The 18,249-nt window shown below is 45.8% G+C and overlaps 2 protein-coding genes across 2 annotated transcripts; both read right to left on the bottom strand.

The window, feature by feature from the left end:
- Window positions 1-812: 812 nt before the first annotated feature.
- On the bottom strand, window positions 813-12,743 carry slc1a8a (solute carrier family 1 member 8a). The gene is made up of 12 exons (XM_069519931.1): window positions 11,714-12,743; window positions 11,322-11,612; window positions 8,753-8,832; window positions 7,714-7,929; window positions 6,328-6,370; window positions 6,047-6,254; window positions 5,311-5,410; window positions 4,540-4,773; window positions 4,258-4,452; window positions 3,606-3,740; window positions 3,374-3,476; window positions 813-2,793 (listed from the first exon to the last, which is right to left on the bottom strand). Exons 1-12 carry the CDS (start codon window positions 11,762-11,764, stop codon window positions 2,632-2,634), a joined length of 1,818 nt encoding a protein of 605 aa, XP_069376032.1. The 5' UTR covers window positions 11,765-12,743; the 3' UTR covers window positions 813-2,631.
- A 134-nt stretch (window positions 12,744-12,877) lies between these two features.
- LOC109642549 (zinc transporter ZIP3) lies at window positions 12,878-18,249 on the bottom strand. The gene is made up of 3 exons (XM_020107378.2): window positions 18,116-18,249; window positions 15,962-16,225; window positions 12,878-14,711 (listed from the first exon to the last, which is right to left on the bottom strand). The coding sequence occupies exons 2-3, from the start codon at window positions 16,166-16,168 to the stop codon at window positions 13,956-13,958; spliced, it is 963 nt and encodes a 320-aa protein (XP_019962937.1). The 5' UTR covers window positions 16,169-16,225; window positions 18,116-18,249; the 3' UTR covers window positions 12,878-13,955.

Below are 18,249 nucleotides of genomic sequence, written 5' to 3'. Positions count from 1 at the left end.
TGCGAACCACAGATACTCCTGAAACATCCTTTAGCTTCACTCTGATTCTCGTCTTGAGACGTTACTGTGAACGTTTGAATCAGTTCCTCCCCGAGATGGAGAGCTTCTGACTAATATTAGACCTTTATTTTGAAAGAATTAGTGGAATAGAGAGGAAACAGGGTGAAGGAGAACAACAAACACTAAATGTTGGGGTCAGTTGAACCAGGGACCTGATGCTCCCTCTGTGTGGGCCCCTGTCTCTTTCATTTAATTGTTATTTCTATTATTCTGAAGTCGGCAGTGGAAACTGAATGTTTCCACGAGCGTCCTTGAGGCAGAGCCCCTCAGTGAACCTTCCTCCTCGTTAATCTGTGGAGCAGGATTAGCAGCTGAGGCACCTGTGGCTGCGTGTCGTCGCAGGGATTCAGTCCCGTGCAGCCTCACGCTCAATGATTGGATTAATGGCTGCAGGTCTGTGTGAGGGTAAAAATAGCAGCAGAGATGATGTCACTTTGTTTTCAACTCTACGTGTTCACATCCTCGTGTTTTCATTCAATGTCTAACGTTCTGGTTGATTTCAGTTTGTTTTTGACTCACATCCCTGAAATGAACTCAGACGTAAAACCATCGTCTACACGAACGATCACCTGAGTGTCAGAGGATCTGGAGACAATCCCAGCTGACATTGTGTGATCGGCAGGTTTAACCTGGATCAACATCGTACACAAAAAACATTTACACCTAGAGTCAAACTAAAGTACTGCAGGTCCGAGGGGGAAAAACTGCTGTGATTAAACCTGCAGGTTCAATCAGAAACATTTCAGTGTCAGTGAAAGAGAAAACAACGTTTATTCACAGTTTGCAAATATAAATGAACATAAACAACACAAACATATTTCTTAATTAAAAAACATCATGTGTAAACACGATGAAGTTTGAGGAAACGGTTGAAAATGCTGCAGGTTGTCGGGCTGACGGTTTGCGTTGGCAGATGAACATTGAGGTTTAAAATGAGGGTCAACGTTAAGGCAGATCTACGTTTTCACGTTGAATTCTACTGAAACAACACGACTACAACAGTGAAATCAGGTCAAGGAGCACTTCACAAAAACATACAAATATTTGATCTATTTAAGTGACTACAAATTGTTTTTGATTATTATTATTTAAATAATTTTTTGTCATAGAATTGTTGGATCTCTCAAATTAAATACAACCAAAAATTAAAAGAATCCAATGAAATAACTGCAGTTATATTCACCACCTTTAAACTGGTCCTCACTCGAACCGAGGGTCTCAGGACAGAGGGTGTCTCTCCCTGTACCGATTGTAAAGCCCTCTGAGGCAAAATGTGTTTTGTGAATTTGGGCTATACAAATAAAATTTGATTTGAATTCGATTTAAATGAGCCACTGGGACTAGATGCAGTTTGGAAACAGGGTTCGAGTTTCCTCTGTTCATCAATGAACATTATTGAAGCGATTTGTCTCGAGAGATGAGCCGCAACTCAAACTAGCATCTGTTCATGTTTGCTGCTACTGACTGTGGTAAATTCCCATAATCCCTACAGCACTTAGTTTACGATGAAACATTCAATCAAAACAAGAAGAAAGTAAAGCACGTCGACTTCAATGAAGTCAGTTAGAATGCATGCCAGCATGCGGACAAATACAAACCAGGAGGAGGAGGAGGAGTCTGCGAGATGAAGAGCACTTGATTCATTCAGCTGTCTGATTGGGCGGATTACCCTTTAACCCTTCAGAGTCTGAAGCAGTGAGCACCGACCAATCACAGTCCAAACCAAATGAGTGTTAGCACCTGAGTTATGAACATAAGAGAAGAGAACAAACGGCTACACGAAGGAGTTCATCCTGTTGGTCGATTCCAGACAAAACACCAGCTGACGGATCTTGTTTGTTCGTGGATCCAAATTTTTAGCTTATTTGGGTGAAACAAGAAATTGAACATTTGATCAATGTGGTTTCTTCAGTGGTCTCTACTGTCTTCAGATCATCGGCCCTTTGCTGAACGTTCTAGTTCAGAACTGAGTCCAACGAGTGCTGGTCCATCAGGTCTTGGGGCCAAAATTGTATCTGGGACCGAACTAAAACTTGGGCCACAGATACAGTGAAAACCCTCCGGTGGAGTTCTGGCACCAAGAGGTAGAGATAATGACACCGACTCCACCTGAGAGAACCGAAAGGACAGGGACCATGAGGTGACTCTGTCTTCTAGGTGGAGCTGTCGGACCAGATGAGGAACCTACAGGTGCTCAGGGAGGCTTGTTGTGTTCCCATAATCCTCCAGTGCAGATCAGGCTCGTGTTCATCTGTTCATCGCTTCGACATCAACCAGAGACGCTGTCATACTATCTCAAAGTTAGCTCCTTAGGGTTGAGGGCGATGTCATGGTCTGTTTGCCCTTTGACCCCTCACACTCTCTTTCCTCAGTGAGCAGGAAACAACTGAAGCTCCAGTCCAACCACAGGTCCCGTCCTGAACTGTCTCCATCACGCTAAGAAGGAGCGTCTTGCTCCGTTTCCAGAATCCCTCACTTCTTAAAGCTCCTGTTAACTTGGCACTGAGACTCGACCGGACTCGTCCAGACTCTCCTGGACGCTGACGTGTGACGAGGCGCCGTCTGTTCCCATCAAACCTGACAGATGTTGTAGTAGACGGTGTGGGCGTGTCTCTCACCTGCTGAGTCACCCATTGTCTCGAACATACAGTCTTTGTGTGTGTGGATCTCCGTCATCGGCACGTTGATGCTGTGGGAGTTGTGAGGAGTCTGTGTTCCGTAGGACGGCACAGGCTGGAAACAGAGAGATGCACAAGAGAACACATGTTAGCGCCACACAGTGGCAGTTGGTTGCACTGTAGTTTTCTTCAGTAAATAAAGAACAAGAATATCTCAGGATGAAGAAGAGGAACCTGGACACAGACGAAGACGTCAGCTTGGAAAGACGAGGAGACTCTTAACTTTTGGTGATAAGAACCGATGCCGGGGGGGGGGGGGTGTGTTTTATTTAATAAAAAGTACATTTCTATTAGGGCTGAGCAATTCACTGAAGATGTATCTTAACTTGAAATAATCGTGATATGATTTGAAGTCATATCGCCCAGCCCTAGTTCCTATGACCCCCCCCTCACCTGAACGCTTGTGTCACGTGTGTCCTGCTGTGTTCTTCACATGTGAAAGATCATCTCCATGGAGAGTCCCGACTAGTGCAGACATTCTCCAGAGTTCACGTTTGAAAACATCTGGATTCTGTTCTCTGAGCTAAAGGCTACTTCTATATAATGATTGTCCTCATGTTGATCTCTGAATCATCCACTGAGAGACAGTCTGACCTCAGCCTGGATCTTAGTTTGTGTCAGGATGTTGTTTTTACCTTTCCAGTTTCACTCAGAGGGAAATCTTTCCGACAGAGGTGGGCGATGATTCCTGCAGCTAGGGCGTCGCCAAGGACGTTGATCATGGTCCGGAATCTGTCCCTGCAGAGGCGGAGGAGACGAGGAGACATCGTGAGACCACAACAACTTCAGACAACGGATTCTATATCTGATTCACTTCCTCTTTCACCTCATGAAACTTTACAATTCATCATGAGTACCGGTACTTACAGGATCCAATCAATGGCCACGATGAGTGTGATGTCGTCTGGAGGTAACCCCACAGATGTCAGTACGATCACCATGGTAACCAGCCCAGCCTGGGGAATCCCTGCTGCACCGATGCTAGCGGCTGTAGCTGTGATGCTGCCGGACAACAGGTGGAAATCTTTAAATCTTGAGCAAAAACTTTCCGTGAGGCGATCAGTGTTGAGATTCTCCCAAAGTTAGTTCTTCCAACTCACTCACTGAATAAAGACTAAATAAAAACTGTCCAACTGTGGGTCCAAAGCAGGACGTTATGATTCATAGAGTCGTAGATTGACCATTTAGACCACTGAACCTGTCTCTCCCCCTCCCCACTATCTCTCTCTCTTCTCTCCCCTCTCTCCTCCTCATGTCTCTCTTCTCTCCCCTCTCTCCCCCCCTCTCTCCTCCCCCGGTGGAGGCAGATGTCTCCACACTGACTCTGGTTCTTGAGGTTTCTCTCTGTTAATGAGGAGTTTCTCCTCCACAGTCTCAAAGTGCTGCTCAGTGTTCAACTGTTGGTTTCTCTAGATGAAGAAGATCTGAAGCTCTTCACCTTCTCTGTGAAGAGTCTGGAGATCATGGATGTTAGGATTTGGTGCTACACAAATACAACTGAATTGAATTGAAGTTTTACCTGATGGTGACCAGCTGACCGAAGTCCAGCTCGTAGTCGTTAACCTGAGCGATAAAGATGGCAGCCACCGCCTCGTACAGCGCTGTGCCGTCCATGTTGATGGTGGCTCCAACAGGAAGGACGAAGCGAGCGATCTGTCTGTCAACTTGGCAGTTCTCCAACAAACACTTCATGGTGATGGGCAGCGTGGCAGAGCTGGGGACGGACACCATTCAAATAAAACTTCCAAGAAAACACATCTGCAGGGCGGCAGGTTCAACAAGGACTGTCCCTGACTCTGACCTGGAGGAGGTGGCCAGGGCGATCACCAGGGCCTGCAGCAGCCCACGAATGTAGGTGAAGGGGTTCTTCCTGGTGAGGAGGAAGTAGAAGAGAGGGAGCAGGATGAGTCCATGGACGAAGAGGCCGGCAAGGACGGTGATGCCGTACCAGCCCAGCTTCTTCCCCAGGGTGCTCGGGTCCTGCATGTCCAGGATCTTCCCGGCCACCAGGAAGATGATCCCAAAAGGAAAGTACCTGAGAGGACAAAGTCATGGAGTCATTGAGGGTTTATCCTCTGGAGAGCAGGAACAGATGACAATCTGACAGTCAGAGTTCTATATTTCTTTCTCTGTTCTTTGGCCTGATGATACTAAAGACGTCAAGGAGTCAAGGGGTCATCATCCTCTGGGCACCATGAATATCCACCACAGATATAAACACCCAGCACTCAGCAGCAGCTCAGCTCATTAAGTCATGTTCGGACTCTGCTGCTGTTTCTAATCTGCTCAGGGGCTGAAGCTGCAGTGGGAGGAGCCCTAAATCAGTGATGTCACCACCAGCACGTTTTCACCAGCTGACAGGTCATCGGGTCAATTACCCAGAGATCAGTCAGCAGTGAGACGCTGAGGCCGTCACGACGACTCTGTCCAGAGTCAGAGTGACGTCTTCACTGAACTGTGGACGGTGTCGGTTCCACATGAGAACAACCGATCAACGTTTCGTCTTAAACAATCACAGCATCGTTAAAGAATCGTGAAACTGACATAGAAGCTGTTCGTGGTTGAAACTCACCAAACAGCAGCATTGATGATTTTCATGACGCACTCGTTGATGCACTGACAGACGTTGACCAGCGGAGCCCCTCGTTCTCCCATCCTGCCCAGCAACAGACCTGCAGCCACAGTTTACATTCACATCAATCACCTGATAGATTCTAAGGCTCCTGTGAAGATCGCACTGCAACAACAAAGGAAATCAAGTGGGAGGAGTTCACTCATGAAAATATGAAAACTCAGGACTCGTTCACAGCTGGTTCGGTTCAGACTGAAGCTAAACATCAGGTCAAACCATCAGTCACTTTACTGCTGCGGGAATTTGCTTAATGATTCATGGTTTTTTTTAAATAACAAATTAAAGTCAGAAACGTCTTTAGTTCCAGACTCTCTGACGTGAGAATTTGCTGCTGAGAGGGACAGTGGACGTCTACGAACTGAGACGTATCTGCATCAGACACACAAACGTGTCAACAGATGAAGTAACTGTGGGTTTGTGTCTCAGACATTAAAAATCAATAATGGTTTATTTCCAACAAGAACCTGACAATAGAAGTGATTATGTGTCACAGAAGAAGGAAGAGGCTGCGACATGTTTGTAAAACTGAGAAGAACAATGACACTGATTTTTAATTTAAAATTAGAAATTTAAAAGTTGAAGTCTTCGATAAACTTTTCTGAGACATTAGAGGAGAAAACTTCAGGACTAGATCACGTTTTCTAAGAGAAGCAGAGATGCGTCCTGTCCTGCTCACCCATGGTTGCCGAGAAGATGACGATGCCAAGGACGTTCATTTGTTGACTGCTGCCGGGACTCGTCTTGTACATGATCTCTGGGGGCGGAGTCAGCTCCAGGTACACCGTCCGACCTTTAGGGTCGTTCTCATCGGGGACGAGGTAGACGAAGTTGGGCTGAACGGTTCTGGTCGGAACTTTGAGGATGGGAATCAGATCTGTTTTGTACTGAAGACACAGATTTGTTACAGGAAGAAACAGAACAACGATTCAACAGTTTGTTCTCAGTTGATCCTCTTACCTGCTGAAATGTTGCTTCAATCAGGTTCGATGGAACCATGTTTCTGTGGAGGAAAGAGTCCAGGTCTTTATTTATGATCTTCTCTGTACATATATGTGTGTATATATATACATATATATGTATGTATATGTATATGTATACAGTATATGTGTCATGAGGCGACAGGTGTGACACTGGAGTGTAAACAGTCCAGATCAGCTGACCTTCAGCCGAGGTCAGAGGTCAACAGGATGATGATGTGTTCATGAGGCGCCAACACAAGTGGGCGTGTTTTTTTGATGAGGCAAGAGGGCGTGGTCTGCCAACGTGCCACAGCAGAGATCATTACATCTCACGGCCGCTGACTGGGTTAATCTGTCACTCATCCCCCGCAGGATTACTAAAAATACAGCGATCAGATCCGTCTGTAATTGGATTGATGAGAGTGTGGGTTTGTTTTCTACGTATTGTTGATCTGAGTGACGTTCAGTCAACCATCAGTCAAAAGGTGACGACTGTCTGAAACCTGTTCTGGTTGTGAGAGTGAGAACCAACATGTCTGATGAGGTCATGTTTTCTGTTGAACAGCTGACAATCCACTTTTGATCCAAAGGATTTGATGTATTCGTATTTAAATAAGGACGTTTCCTGTCTGAAGCTTCATGTTGGTTCATGTTTCATCTGATCTGTTTTAGTTTCACTTTGGAATTCAGGACCTACATGGGCGTCGTCTACCTATACTTGACTCTGATTGGTTTGTAGACGGTGTCTGACGTGGGCGTGTTGTCACTTGGGGGGGTAGTAGTCTTTCTGTTTGAACAGAGAAGATGGATGATGTGCTTCATTTGGTTGCCATGGTAACATCATGACAATATTACTAGCAGCATCAGTACCTTCAGGCACAGAACTCCACAGTACTACAGTACTCAGCAGTACTCCACAGTACCCCAGTACTCCACAGTACCCCAGTACTCCACACTAGTTCAAATGCTCCACATGAACGTCCTCGTGGTTCAAACATTATATCGTCGGAGGTGAAGACTGCAGCTGCTTCCTCTTCTTCTTCTATGGTTTAATGTGTCTCTACTTCCTGTGATTGGTCCAAACTGTCCAACAAAGTGTTTTCACTGTGAACCAACAGAACCAGGTTCAGTTTGATCCAGACCCAGAACTCCTCTTCTGGTCTGAGGAACCGTTCACAGCTGATGTTTAGACTGAACGAGTTAAAACCTTCCTGTGTGACGATCGTCCAGTTTTCAGATTTATCCTCTAACTGTGTGAACATGAAACAACACAAACTACACATTCGTCCAACAGAACCTCACAGGTTACATGTGACTGCAGCAGAACAGATTAGAACCTCACGCACTGAGACAAACTTCAGCTCTGACCTTTGACCTGTCTCACCTGATGAGGTCGAGCAGGGCGTCGGCCGAGGTCATGACGGGTCCCCCTCCCAGCCTGTTGCTCTCCATCTCCGTCCCCACGCCGGGTTTGATGATGATGACGAGCATGATGCCGACCACCACGGCGATGAAGGTGGTCCACAGGTAGTAGGTGACGGTGAGCACGCCCATCCGACAGCACGCCTTCGACTCCATCGACGACAGACCCGACATTAAACTGCACACAGGACGGACACGTGTCACTGAAGCTCTCAAATATATTATTTTTATTTATTTTTCATTATTACAATTGTGATTTTATAGATGTTGAGTTCACCGACAAATCATCAAATATTCACGTGTGGGGGTCAGTAGGGTTCAGTGGGGGGGGAGTAGGGTTCAGTGGGGGGGCAGTAGGGAGCAGTAGGGTTCAGTGGGGGGGGAGTAGGGTTCAGTGGGGGGGCAGTAGGGAGCAGTAGGGGGAAGTAGGGAGCAGTAGTGTTTAGTAGGGAGCAGTAGGGTTCAGTAGGGAGCAGTAGGGGGCAGTAGGGTTCAGTAGGGAGCAGTAGGGGGCAGTAGGGTTCAGTAGGGAGCAGTAGGGGGCAGTAGGGTTCAGTGGGGAGCAGTAGGGAGCAGTAGGGTTCAGTAGGGAGCAGTAGGGAGCAGTAGGGTTCAGTAGGGAGCAGTAGGGGGCAGTAGGGTTCAGTAGGGAGCAGTAGGGGGCAGTAGGGTTCAGTGGGGAGCAGTAGGGAGCAGTAGGGGTCCGTCAGTAGGGGTCCGTCAGTAGGGGGAGCAGTAGGGGGAGCAGTAGGGTTCAGTGGGGGTCAGTGGGGGGGCAGTAGGGGGCAGTAGGGTTCAGTAGGGTTCAGTGGGGGGGCAGTAGGGGTCAGTAGGGAGCAGTAGGGGGCAGTAGGGGGCAGTAGGGGTCCGTCAGTAGGGGGAGCAGTAGGGGGGCAGTAGGGTTCAGTGGGGGACAGTAGGGGGCAGTAGGGGGCAGTAGGGAGCAGTAGGGGGGCAGTAGGGGGCAGTAGGGGTCCGTCAGTAGGAGACGTTGGACCTACCTGGACGTGATGAGAGGAAGAATAAGCATCTTCAACATCCTCATCAGCAGCTCTCCAGGAAAAGAGAAGTAGATCTTGGCCTGTGGTGAAAATGTTTAGAGAATATTTCTCAGTGTTGATTCATATGAATGTTGGTCTCAGTGAATCACTGGATGTGTAGATCAGAGTGAGACACGTTTCCTGTTCCTCTGCCTGAGATGTAGTGTTATTATCATTACACTGGGTTCTTAACGTTAAAGCCTGGGATATCATGGGGAATATTCTTAATTCATTTAGTTCTGTTTGTCTTAACGTTGTCAGATTTGAACTAATGGATTCAAAAGCTTGATGAACAGAAACACTCTGATGGACCTTTAATCATTTCATTTAGTTCTAGCTCCTCAAACTCTCTCACTCATTGAATGGGTGTGAACATTGTTTTCTGCAGGAACAACTGGAGCTGCACCGATCACACTCAGGACCATGTGTTGCCACTTGGTCTGGACTGGCTCCAACATCGGTACTAAAGGAAAATTAGTATTTTTTCTTATTTTAATTGAAAAGGATGAAATGTAATATTTGCTCAGAAATCAATAGATTGTCCTGGTGTTTGTTTTGATTATGATAAAGTTTTATTGTTTCCCTGCTGCTCCTTCATTAGTTTAAAATCTGTTCAGACCTGCTCAACGTCAGCTGTTCACAGAGACCGATCCACCATCAGACCTTATCGTCAGTTCTAGAACTGAGAATCTGTTTCTCTTCACTGGATTATGAAGCTAACTTCATCTCCATGAACTGAAAACCGTCTCTGACTGATTTCTAAACGTATTTAAAAGAGTCTCTGTGTTTGAAGCTGAACAGACTAACAGGTTGTTGCTCTCGAACCACCTGACTAACGTGTGAACCTGAGCTGCTAACATTAACCTCTGATCCAGAGGACGTGAATCCTGGAGAAACTTTTCTTCTGTTTTATTGAACCTGAAGTCAAACAAACCGCTGCAGCCAAGGAAATTGTCCTTGGAGGTAAAGCTACTACTTTACTTCAGTTGCTAATTAGCTGGAAATGCTAACGATCGCTGCAGATCAAGTGCGTTTATTCAAAGCTTTGATGAAAAATTGCCATTTTTACAAAGTAGTTTATCAAACAGTAAGTTCCAGTTGTGCGGTGGATGTTAGCTGATGCTAAATCGTCTATATTCTCTTCTCTATCTATTTTCGCTCTGACTCTGAGGCTGCCTTCAGAAAGTCTAACCACTCAATCATATCCTTTCCTAACCACTATTCCTTGATCCCGATGGAAAATGTCACAAGGTCGAGGAAACATGAGAAGGACAAGTTGTAAGGAGATAGGAAAGGATTTAGGAAAGGAGAACCACAGTGCGGAGGAAACGTGACCCCACTTGCACTCTAACTTTATTCATAACAGAAGATCAGCACAGACAGAGCAGTTCTCTGTTCTGACTCGTAAAGGTTAAGGTTTTCAGTTTTTACAGAGGAAACAATGAATATCACTTCTCTTACTTACTCTATCACTCTAAAAATCTGTTTGATATCTATTCCACAGTCGGAGGATTAAAATAACTTTCATACGTGAGGATTCACATCTGGATGGTCTGATGTTTCCTCTGCTAAAGGAGATAAGCTAGGAAGCACTGAAGCTCCTTTCCTAGTGATTATGGCGGCAGCTGAAACACTTCAGGTCATTTCACTCAGTTAGGAACCCCCGTAACATTGCTAATGCTAATGTTTGCTAATGCTAGCTGCTCTTGTTATTCAGGTCAAAGATATTTAGTTTGTTTTTATCTTTACTTCAGATTCAATGCTAACATGATAATAGCAAGCTAGGCTAACTGTTCTCTAATCTAGCCTACTGTTAGCTTACTGTGCTAGCTTTCACTCTGAGTGAGATACAACATTAACTTCACCAAAGTGTTGAATGTTGTGAAGAGACAAATATTCATAATAAATATTTAAAAAATGAGTTGATGCTTTTAGGAGAAAAGAAAGCACAATATCTGTATCATCATATAATTATATAATAAATAATATAATTATATTTACTTCATAAAAAACGAATCAAATTCTCCTCAACAATAGAGCTGAAGATTAAAAAGTGAAAGTGTTAACACATGAAGTTAACAGAAAATGAAGCAAAGTATCAAAACAAAATTAAAAAGCATCAACAAGATCTTTTAAAAACAATCGATGGGAAATCAAGAAATTTTAAAGAGAAATTTAAAAATAAAGTTATTACAAAGTTATAACAGTTTAAAGATAAGTTTCAGAAAAAGAGCTGAAACACTGAGTTGAGTCCTGATGGGGGAAGCACGAGAAACTTCAAAATAAAGTACCAGAGGGACATTTAAAGGACAGCATCTTAATGGGTTTTTACAAGTGTCCACCAAAGACAATATAAAGTCCTGATTGGGAATCTAAAGGAAGGTTTCCAGGTAGTCTTGGTGAGAAAAGATAAACGTGAATGCATCAGAACTCCAGTAAATCTTGAAGAATCCTGAAGTGACATTAAAAACAGGACAAACAGAAAAGTAAGAAGCAGGAGACTTCGAGACAGAGCTCAGGTGACTGGTACCTGTGTGGAGAGCTGGGTTCCTCTCAGCATGAAGCCCAGCGTGCAGCCCGTCAGCACAGCGATGACGGACAGGGTGAGCAGCCCGTTCCTCCGGCAGAACTCCTGGACACTCCTCCGCAGGTCCGACTTCACCGTCACCCGGAGGAATGTCTTCATGTGGTCCCCCATCGTCCCTTCTGTGCTCCCGGGAGCACACGAGCTGTTGACGGAGCGAGCCTCCTCATCGCCACTCGGTAACAAACGCTCCTCCATGGTCCTGGTCCTGTGTGAGCGGCTGGCAGGGTGACAGACCTGTGCGAGCCAGAGACTAGTTAGCCTCTTCCCCTGAGGGATTAACTCATCACGATCAGAGGGACCGGCAGCCTGAAGGCCTCCTGCAGCTCCAGACTTACCGGGACTAAGAGGCTTAGTGCAAAGAACCTCACACGCCTCTGTTGTGGCATCTGGACCTGGTCTCTACTGCTGCTGGACCTGGTCTCTCCTGCTGCTAGACCTGGTCTCTCCTGCTGCTGGACCTGGTCTCTACTGCTGCTGGACCTGGTCTCTCCTGCTGCTGGACCTGATCCTGCTGCTGGACCTGGTCTCTACTGCTGCTGGACATGGTCTCTGCTGCTGGACCTGGTCTCTGCTGCTGGACCCAGTTGTACTCCTGTTGATGAGGAGTCGGGGTCAGTCTAAACTCTTCCTTTACACAGGAGTCTTTCAGGAACTTTGGGGCCCCTTGGTAAAAGGGACCTGGGGGGGGGGGCCTGCACTGAACCAAAGTGACGGACAGTTCAGGGCCTTGATTGACAGTTTCCTTCCATGGTGTCGGAGAGTGTCCTCTCTGTGGACTAACGTCAGATAGTCTCAGGGGCCTCGTCTCAGCTCAGGGCCCCTGACGTTTCTGCAGTTCCTCAAATGTCCACTAGTTCAGTGTTACTGATATCAGTTGATATCGATTGTTATTTTAAGTTAAAAGATTTTTCCTGGAGGTTTCAAACTTCAGTCATGAATCTGAGGTGGATCAGTTACGTGTCAGTGTTTACAGTGTTATTAATCCACTTACACACTGACGGAGCTTTTTATTGATCACGGTCCACCTGAACTCTGGCATCAGTCGGGTCCAGATCGTGACGAAGCTGGAAACTGTGTCAATAAACAATAAGACTCATCAGCTCTAATCCAATCACTGCTCAGAGTCTGGCATCAGGTCTGGATCAGGTCCGACAGGACGAGGAGCTGGAGGACAGGAAGTGACCGTGATGTAATGGAAGGGTGGGGGGGGTTACCTCATGGTTGCTCTCTTCTGTCATGTGACTCAGGAATGATTCGAGCAGCAGCAGCTGAGGGAGAACATGATGTCAGAACATGATGTCAGAACATGATGTCAGAACATGATGTCAGAACACGATGTCAGAACATGATGTCAGAACATGATGTCAGAACATGACGTCAGAACACGATGTCAGAACATGATGTCAGAACACGATGTCAGAACATGATGTCAGAACACGATGTCAGAACAACAGATAAAACAAATGTTTACATCAAACAAACAAGTTTTTAACAATGACTCTGATAATATTGACTTTAATTTTCTACTAATATAGAAATTGAGACAAAAATACAAACAGTTGTTAAAGATAATAATAATATATAATATGAACAAATACACCAGTGATTCGTTACATCTATGGATTAAATCTGTTTTCAGAGTTTTAGTTTGTTATCAGCAGGTTTTAATAAATTAAAGAGTCAAGCTGCATAATCACTTCACTACAGCATGAATATAAACTCAGGTCAGTTTATTAGGTACACCTGTATATTCAATGACCTGCTGTGTCTCCAGTCAAACCTGAACTCAGTCTGAAATGTTTTTGGTTTACTGATCACAGTTACAGGTCAGAATATGACATGATCCCTTGAGCTCAGCCTCACTGATCCTTCTGTGACTGGACTCTATCACACATATAATATCTATATTACATAATAATATTACTAGCCTCTGGATGAAATCACTTCACAGTGACAGAAGAACTCACCAACAAAACCAGTAAAGAAGAAAACCACTGGGAAGGAAACGTAAACGACAAGATTTTAAATTTAAAAAATCATCTTTGAATCCATGAGGAAATAAAGGTTAAGATTTAACTTGTTTTTATGAAACTTCAGAGAAACATGAGCTGACCTCACGTTCAAAGACTCAAAGACTCTTCATCCAGCTGCTCCAGATGTTTCCGCCTTTATTCAAAGACCAGATAAAGGAATAGTTTGTATTTTCTCCGTCACTCTGACGACCAGATGTTCGCTCCGTTCCAGCTGCAGGGTCTCATGATGGTGGATCGATGTGAACATGTGACTGAATGATTGTGATTTTCAAAATACAGTTCCAATTACCCCCCTACAGAGATCATGTGATCATGTTTACATCACCTGACACCGTCATCAGCTCTTATCCCCACAATCTCTCCTGAATTTAAACAGACATTTATTAAGACATTAAATCAGGAGTCCTGGTGGACAAAGACGTAGAAACTGTGTTCACATGCACTTCCTCCTGAGAAAATACGGAGGAACTGTGGAGTCCAGTGTCTGAAAGCAGCTACAGGGTTTACTTTGGTATCGTCATGAGAGTCTGCGACTTCCTTTCCGTCACCACTTGACAAAGACGAGAGCGGCCAGCACAGCGTATCCGAGGATTAGGAAGAGCACTTTGAGGAGGCGGTCCTGTTTGTCATCCAGCTCTCGGGACAGGATCTCGAAGAAGGTGACGAACAGGAAGGTCCCGGCTGCAAGTCCCTGCAGCACCACTGATACCACGCCACCCGCCAGCGTCTGAGCCGACTCGATGCCCATTCCTACCAGCATGCCCAGTGGGATCATCAGGCTGACGGTGACACCCAGCTTGGCAGCATCTTTCATGCCCTGTGACGCCTTGGCCATGCTGACGCCAAGGGCGACAGCGGCCAGCGTCTCATGTACGGCCACACCCAGGAAGAGGCTGTCCAGCTTGGCTCCATCCTCCTGCAGGCCGAGCGCCAGACCCTCAAACACCGAGTGAGCCGACAGAGCCAGGACCAGGCTCACAAGCCGCAGAGGCCTTGCCCCCGCAAGCTCCACCGGGTTGAAGTGTCCGTGCAGGTGTCCATGTGAGCGGTGACCGCTGCCTCTGGCCCCGTCAGGTGATCCCCCTGCTGAGGAGATGAAGGGCGTATCATACTCGGAGTCACTGCCGGCCTCAGAGCCGCCGGCGTTGAAGGTTTTCAGGTCGATGAAGGATGGTTTCTCCTTCTTGAAGGTGAGGACGGCCTGTTCCACGAACACGGTGAGGAAGAAACCCAGCATCATCATCGTCTCCGCCAGAGGATAATTACTGCTGATCTGCAGCTTTTGAAACACGTCGCCCACCTGAGGAGACGGAACCAGAACCAGGATCAGATGGTTATTTTCACATTACCAACAATAGAAGGGTTTTTCTGTGGTTTGCTGACAGACTGCGTCTACATGTACGGATCAACACAGGACGCCAGCGACCACGTGCACGACATTACAAGTCATTAAAGCTGCAGTGTGACAGTTGATAAGACTTAAAGGAAAAGTTTTTTTTTTTCAACCTGGTCCTTATTTCCAGCATATGGTTTGTAGATCGACTCACCCATAAAGGTTTGGAGTAACTTGGAGTCCCTCGGACGCTTTTAGATCCACACGCGATCGGCGTATATCAATACAACGCGAGGGTTCGGGGCATCCACAATACAGCCTCTAAATAACGCATTATCTGCCGCGAAACTCTTTATTTACTATGAATCTCCAGCACTAGGTAGCTAACTTCAGCGGCTAACGAGCAGCCTCAGAGCTAGCTTTAGCTTAGCAAACCGAGAGCGAGTTGTCTTCCTGTTTAATCAACAAATCAGTTCGCTAAGCTAAAGCTAGCTACGAGGCTGCTCGTTAGCCCGCTGAAGTTAGCTAGCCTTTAACCGGGTGAATGGCCCGAGCACCAGGACACAGCTGCTTTAAAAGAATCCTGTACTGTAAAGCACCTGATAAGTATTCTGCCATGTTGCGCAAAACTAGCAGCAGCAAACTCCGTGTAAACAAACACAGATGATCGTCACCTGTTCTGCGGCTACGCGCCTCGGTGACTTCACCCCAGTGAAAGCCCAGGATGTAAACAAAGCAACTCGCTAAGCTAACGCTAGCTCCGAGGCTGGCGAGACTCACAGGGGACTAGTGCTGGAGATTCATAGTAAATAAAGAGTTTCGCAGCAGATAATGGTTATTTAGAGGCTGCATTGTGGATGCCCCAGTCACTTGCATTGTAGTGATATACACCGACCGCGTGTGGATCTAAAAGCGTCCGAAGGACTCCAAGTTACTCCAAACCTTTATGGGCGAGTAGATCTACAAACCATATGCTGGAAATAAGGACCAGGTTGAAAAAAACCGAACTTCTCCTTTAATTGTGATCAGGCTGCAGCATAGCGCCCCTTCCTGGAAATTTAGAGTCAGGCAGGACTATGGTCAACTTAATGACAGCCCAGGTTCCAGTAACACTTGTAAGAGAAGTTGCTTCATTAAACTTCTCTAGAAGTTGACACTGTCTCATGTCTTCTTACTGGACATGCTGTAGTGGTTCAGTCAGCATCTAGAAGTCGTACCTTGTCTCTGACGGCGGGCAGCAGAGCGTTGAAGCATGTCGCGAGGAACACGCCTCCTCCAAACGAGTTACAGAGAGACAGCGCTCTCCTGTACTTGTGTGCCTTGTCGTAGTCGACCAGCAGGAGGCGCACTGGGACCAGAATGCCAGCCAGCATGAGGCCGAACAATCCCAGCAGGCCGAGAAGCTTCTTCACCAGGATCTGCATCCTGACGCCGCTAACACTTAGCAGGTGCTAAAGAGAGGACGCCATCATTACATCGACCTGAGAGAGACAGTAAGAGAGAGAGAGAGAGAGGGAGAGAGTGAGAGAGAGAGAGATTTTAGAGAACAGGGAAGGGGAGAATATGCCTGATGGATAACATGAATGCTCTCAACATCATCTCTATTGCCCCCTGGTGTCTGGCTGCGGTCTCAGTCATGACCCTCCTCCATGTTAGCAGATGAGACATGGACCAAACTAAAAACCCAAATTACACTTTAAATAAATGTTTGTCAAAGATGGTTTCTGTCATTGTTCAAGTGGTTTTAATTAGTTATTTGATGATATAAAAACAGGCGGAGACCTCATGATTGACAGCTGACACTGACTCCTGATTGGCAGCGCCTTGATACCACAGCTCCACTCCTCCATCACTGCTTCACACTTAACTGAGTGAAATAACCCAGAATGTTTCAGCTGCCGCCACAATAAGAGCTGTTCAAAAGGAGAAAACGCCGCCCGACAATTGTTTGCAGCAGCGACATTTAAAGTGATGCAGCCTCGTATTTGCACCTGGACACACCCACCCTGGACACACCCACGGAAATATGAAAAACAGAACAGATGTTTTATTCTCATGACATAATAATGAACTTGTAGTTCACAACATCATCACAACTAAAAACTAGTAGAAAAGGTACAGAATCATTTGTTCTCCACTGTTCTGCTGAAATGTTCCTCACATCATTATTTCATCATTCAGTCCTGTTTGTTGGATTCTTGTTTCCTGTGAGTAGCTGATTGAAATGTTTCCTCTGTAGAAACTGAAAACGTCTTTCCTCAGGACGTGTCATTCTGTTGTTATTATAACTGTCAGAAGACAGACGACTGTTAATACCAAGTGTACGTGATTTTCTCCGCACTCTGGTTCTCCTTTCCTAACTCCTTACAGCTTCTCCTTCGGGGTCAAGGAATAGTGGTTAGGAGATGAGATTATTTGGACTTTCTGAACGCAGCCCAGATGTCCACAGCTGTATCAGTCTCATACTATTAACATCAGTATGATAATCAGTTAGTTAGTTAGTTAGTTAGTTAGTTAGAGAGCAGCTGAGAACTGAGACATACAAATGTCACATAAATATATTTCAGATTAAAAGTGTGAAAGACTTTATTCTGAAATGTGGTGGAAGTAGAAGTGGCATAAAAAAACCTGAAAAACAAGTAACAATCTGTCCCTGAGGGCAGTGACCAAACTAACCAGCTAACTAGTGAACTAACCAGCTAACCAACCAACTAACCAACCAGCTAACTAACCAACGAACCAGCTAACTAACCAACTAACCAGCTAACCAACCAACGAACCAGCTAACTAGTGAACGAACCAGCTAACTAGTGAACTAACCAGCTAACCAACCAACGAACCAGCTAACTAGTGAACTAACCAGCTAACCAACCAACGAACCAGCTAACTAGTGAACGAACCAGCTAACTAGCTAACCTGTCATGAAAACGTGTCTCTTCACTTTTTAATTTATAAACCGGTTTTGTTTGTAACGTAAAGTTCGCATCTCAGCGTTAGATCCACTTCCTGTCAGGAACCTCAAAATAAAAGATAATCGCGTCAGAAGCGGTCTCTATAGAAACTATTTGACTTGTTTAGAATCACATCTCTTCGCTGTTTATTTTATTATTAATGTTAATTATTCAGCGGCTTCATATTCATCACTTCAATGTGGATAAAATCATTTTACTACTTTACATCACTGACATCACTGATCTTATCTCCGCTCCTGTTCCGGTTGACTGCAGCTAACTTGACCGCTAACAGCCGTTAGCTTCCCTGCAGCTAAATTCTCTGCTAACACCGGAAGTGTTTGGTCAGAGGACACCGTCAGTGCACATCTGTGTGACTGAGACCAACACGACCACAGGAGTCGGACATGAAGCGTTTACCTGCCCGGGCCACGGTCCGCTGTGCCTCTGCTCCGCGGCTCCTCTGATGCACGAATACGCTTCCGCATACGTCACATGTTATGACCGGGTTCCTGATTGCGTAAGCAGCGATCGATACCAGGAAGTGATCAGTT

This window comes from Paralichthys olivaceus, chromosome 3, assembly GCF_024713975.1.
Source record: "Paralichthys olivaceus isolate ysfri-2021 chromosome 3, ASM2471397v2, whole genome shotgun sequence".
Taxonomy (NCBI): Eukaryota; Metazoa; Chordata; class Actinopteri; order Pleuronectiformes; family Paralichthyidae; genus Paralichthys; species Paralichthys olivaceus.
The sequence above is the reverse complement of the archived record's forward strand: the minus strand, read 5'-3'. Positions and strand labels throughout refer to the sequence as shown.

Excerpts from the sequence above, each read along its gene's own strand:
- slc1a8a (XM_069519931.1), bottom strand. The coding sequence starts at position 11,764 with ATGCCACAACAGAGGCGTGTGAGGTTCTTTGCACTAAGCCTCTTAGTC. Across the intron at positions 6,255-6,327 it reads TTGAAGCAACATTTCAGCAG|TACAAAACAGATCTGATTCC; the intron begins GTAAGAGGATCA and ends CTGTGTCTTCAG. Across the intron at positions 3,477-3,605 it reads GTGGCCATTGATTGGATCCT|GGACAGATTCCGGACCATGA; the intron begins GTAAGTACCGGT and ends CCGCCTCTGCAG.
- LOC109642549 (XM_020107378.2), bottom strand. The coding sequence starts at position 16,168 with ATGCAGATCCTGGTGAAGAAGCTTCTCGGCCTGCTGGGATTGTTCGGC. Across the intron at positions 14,712-15,961 it reads TGCCCGCCGTCAGAGACAAG|GTGGGCGACGTGTTTCAAAA; the intron begins GTACGACTTCTA and ends CCGTCTCCTCAG.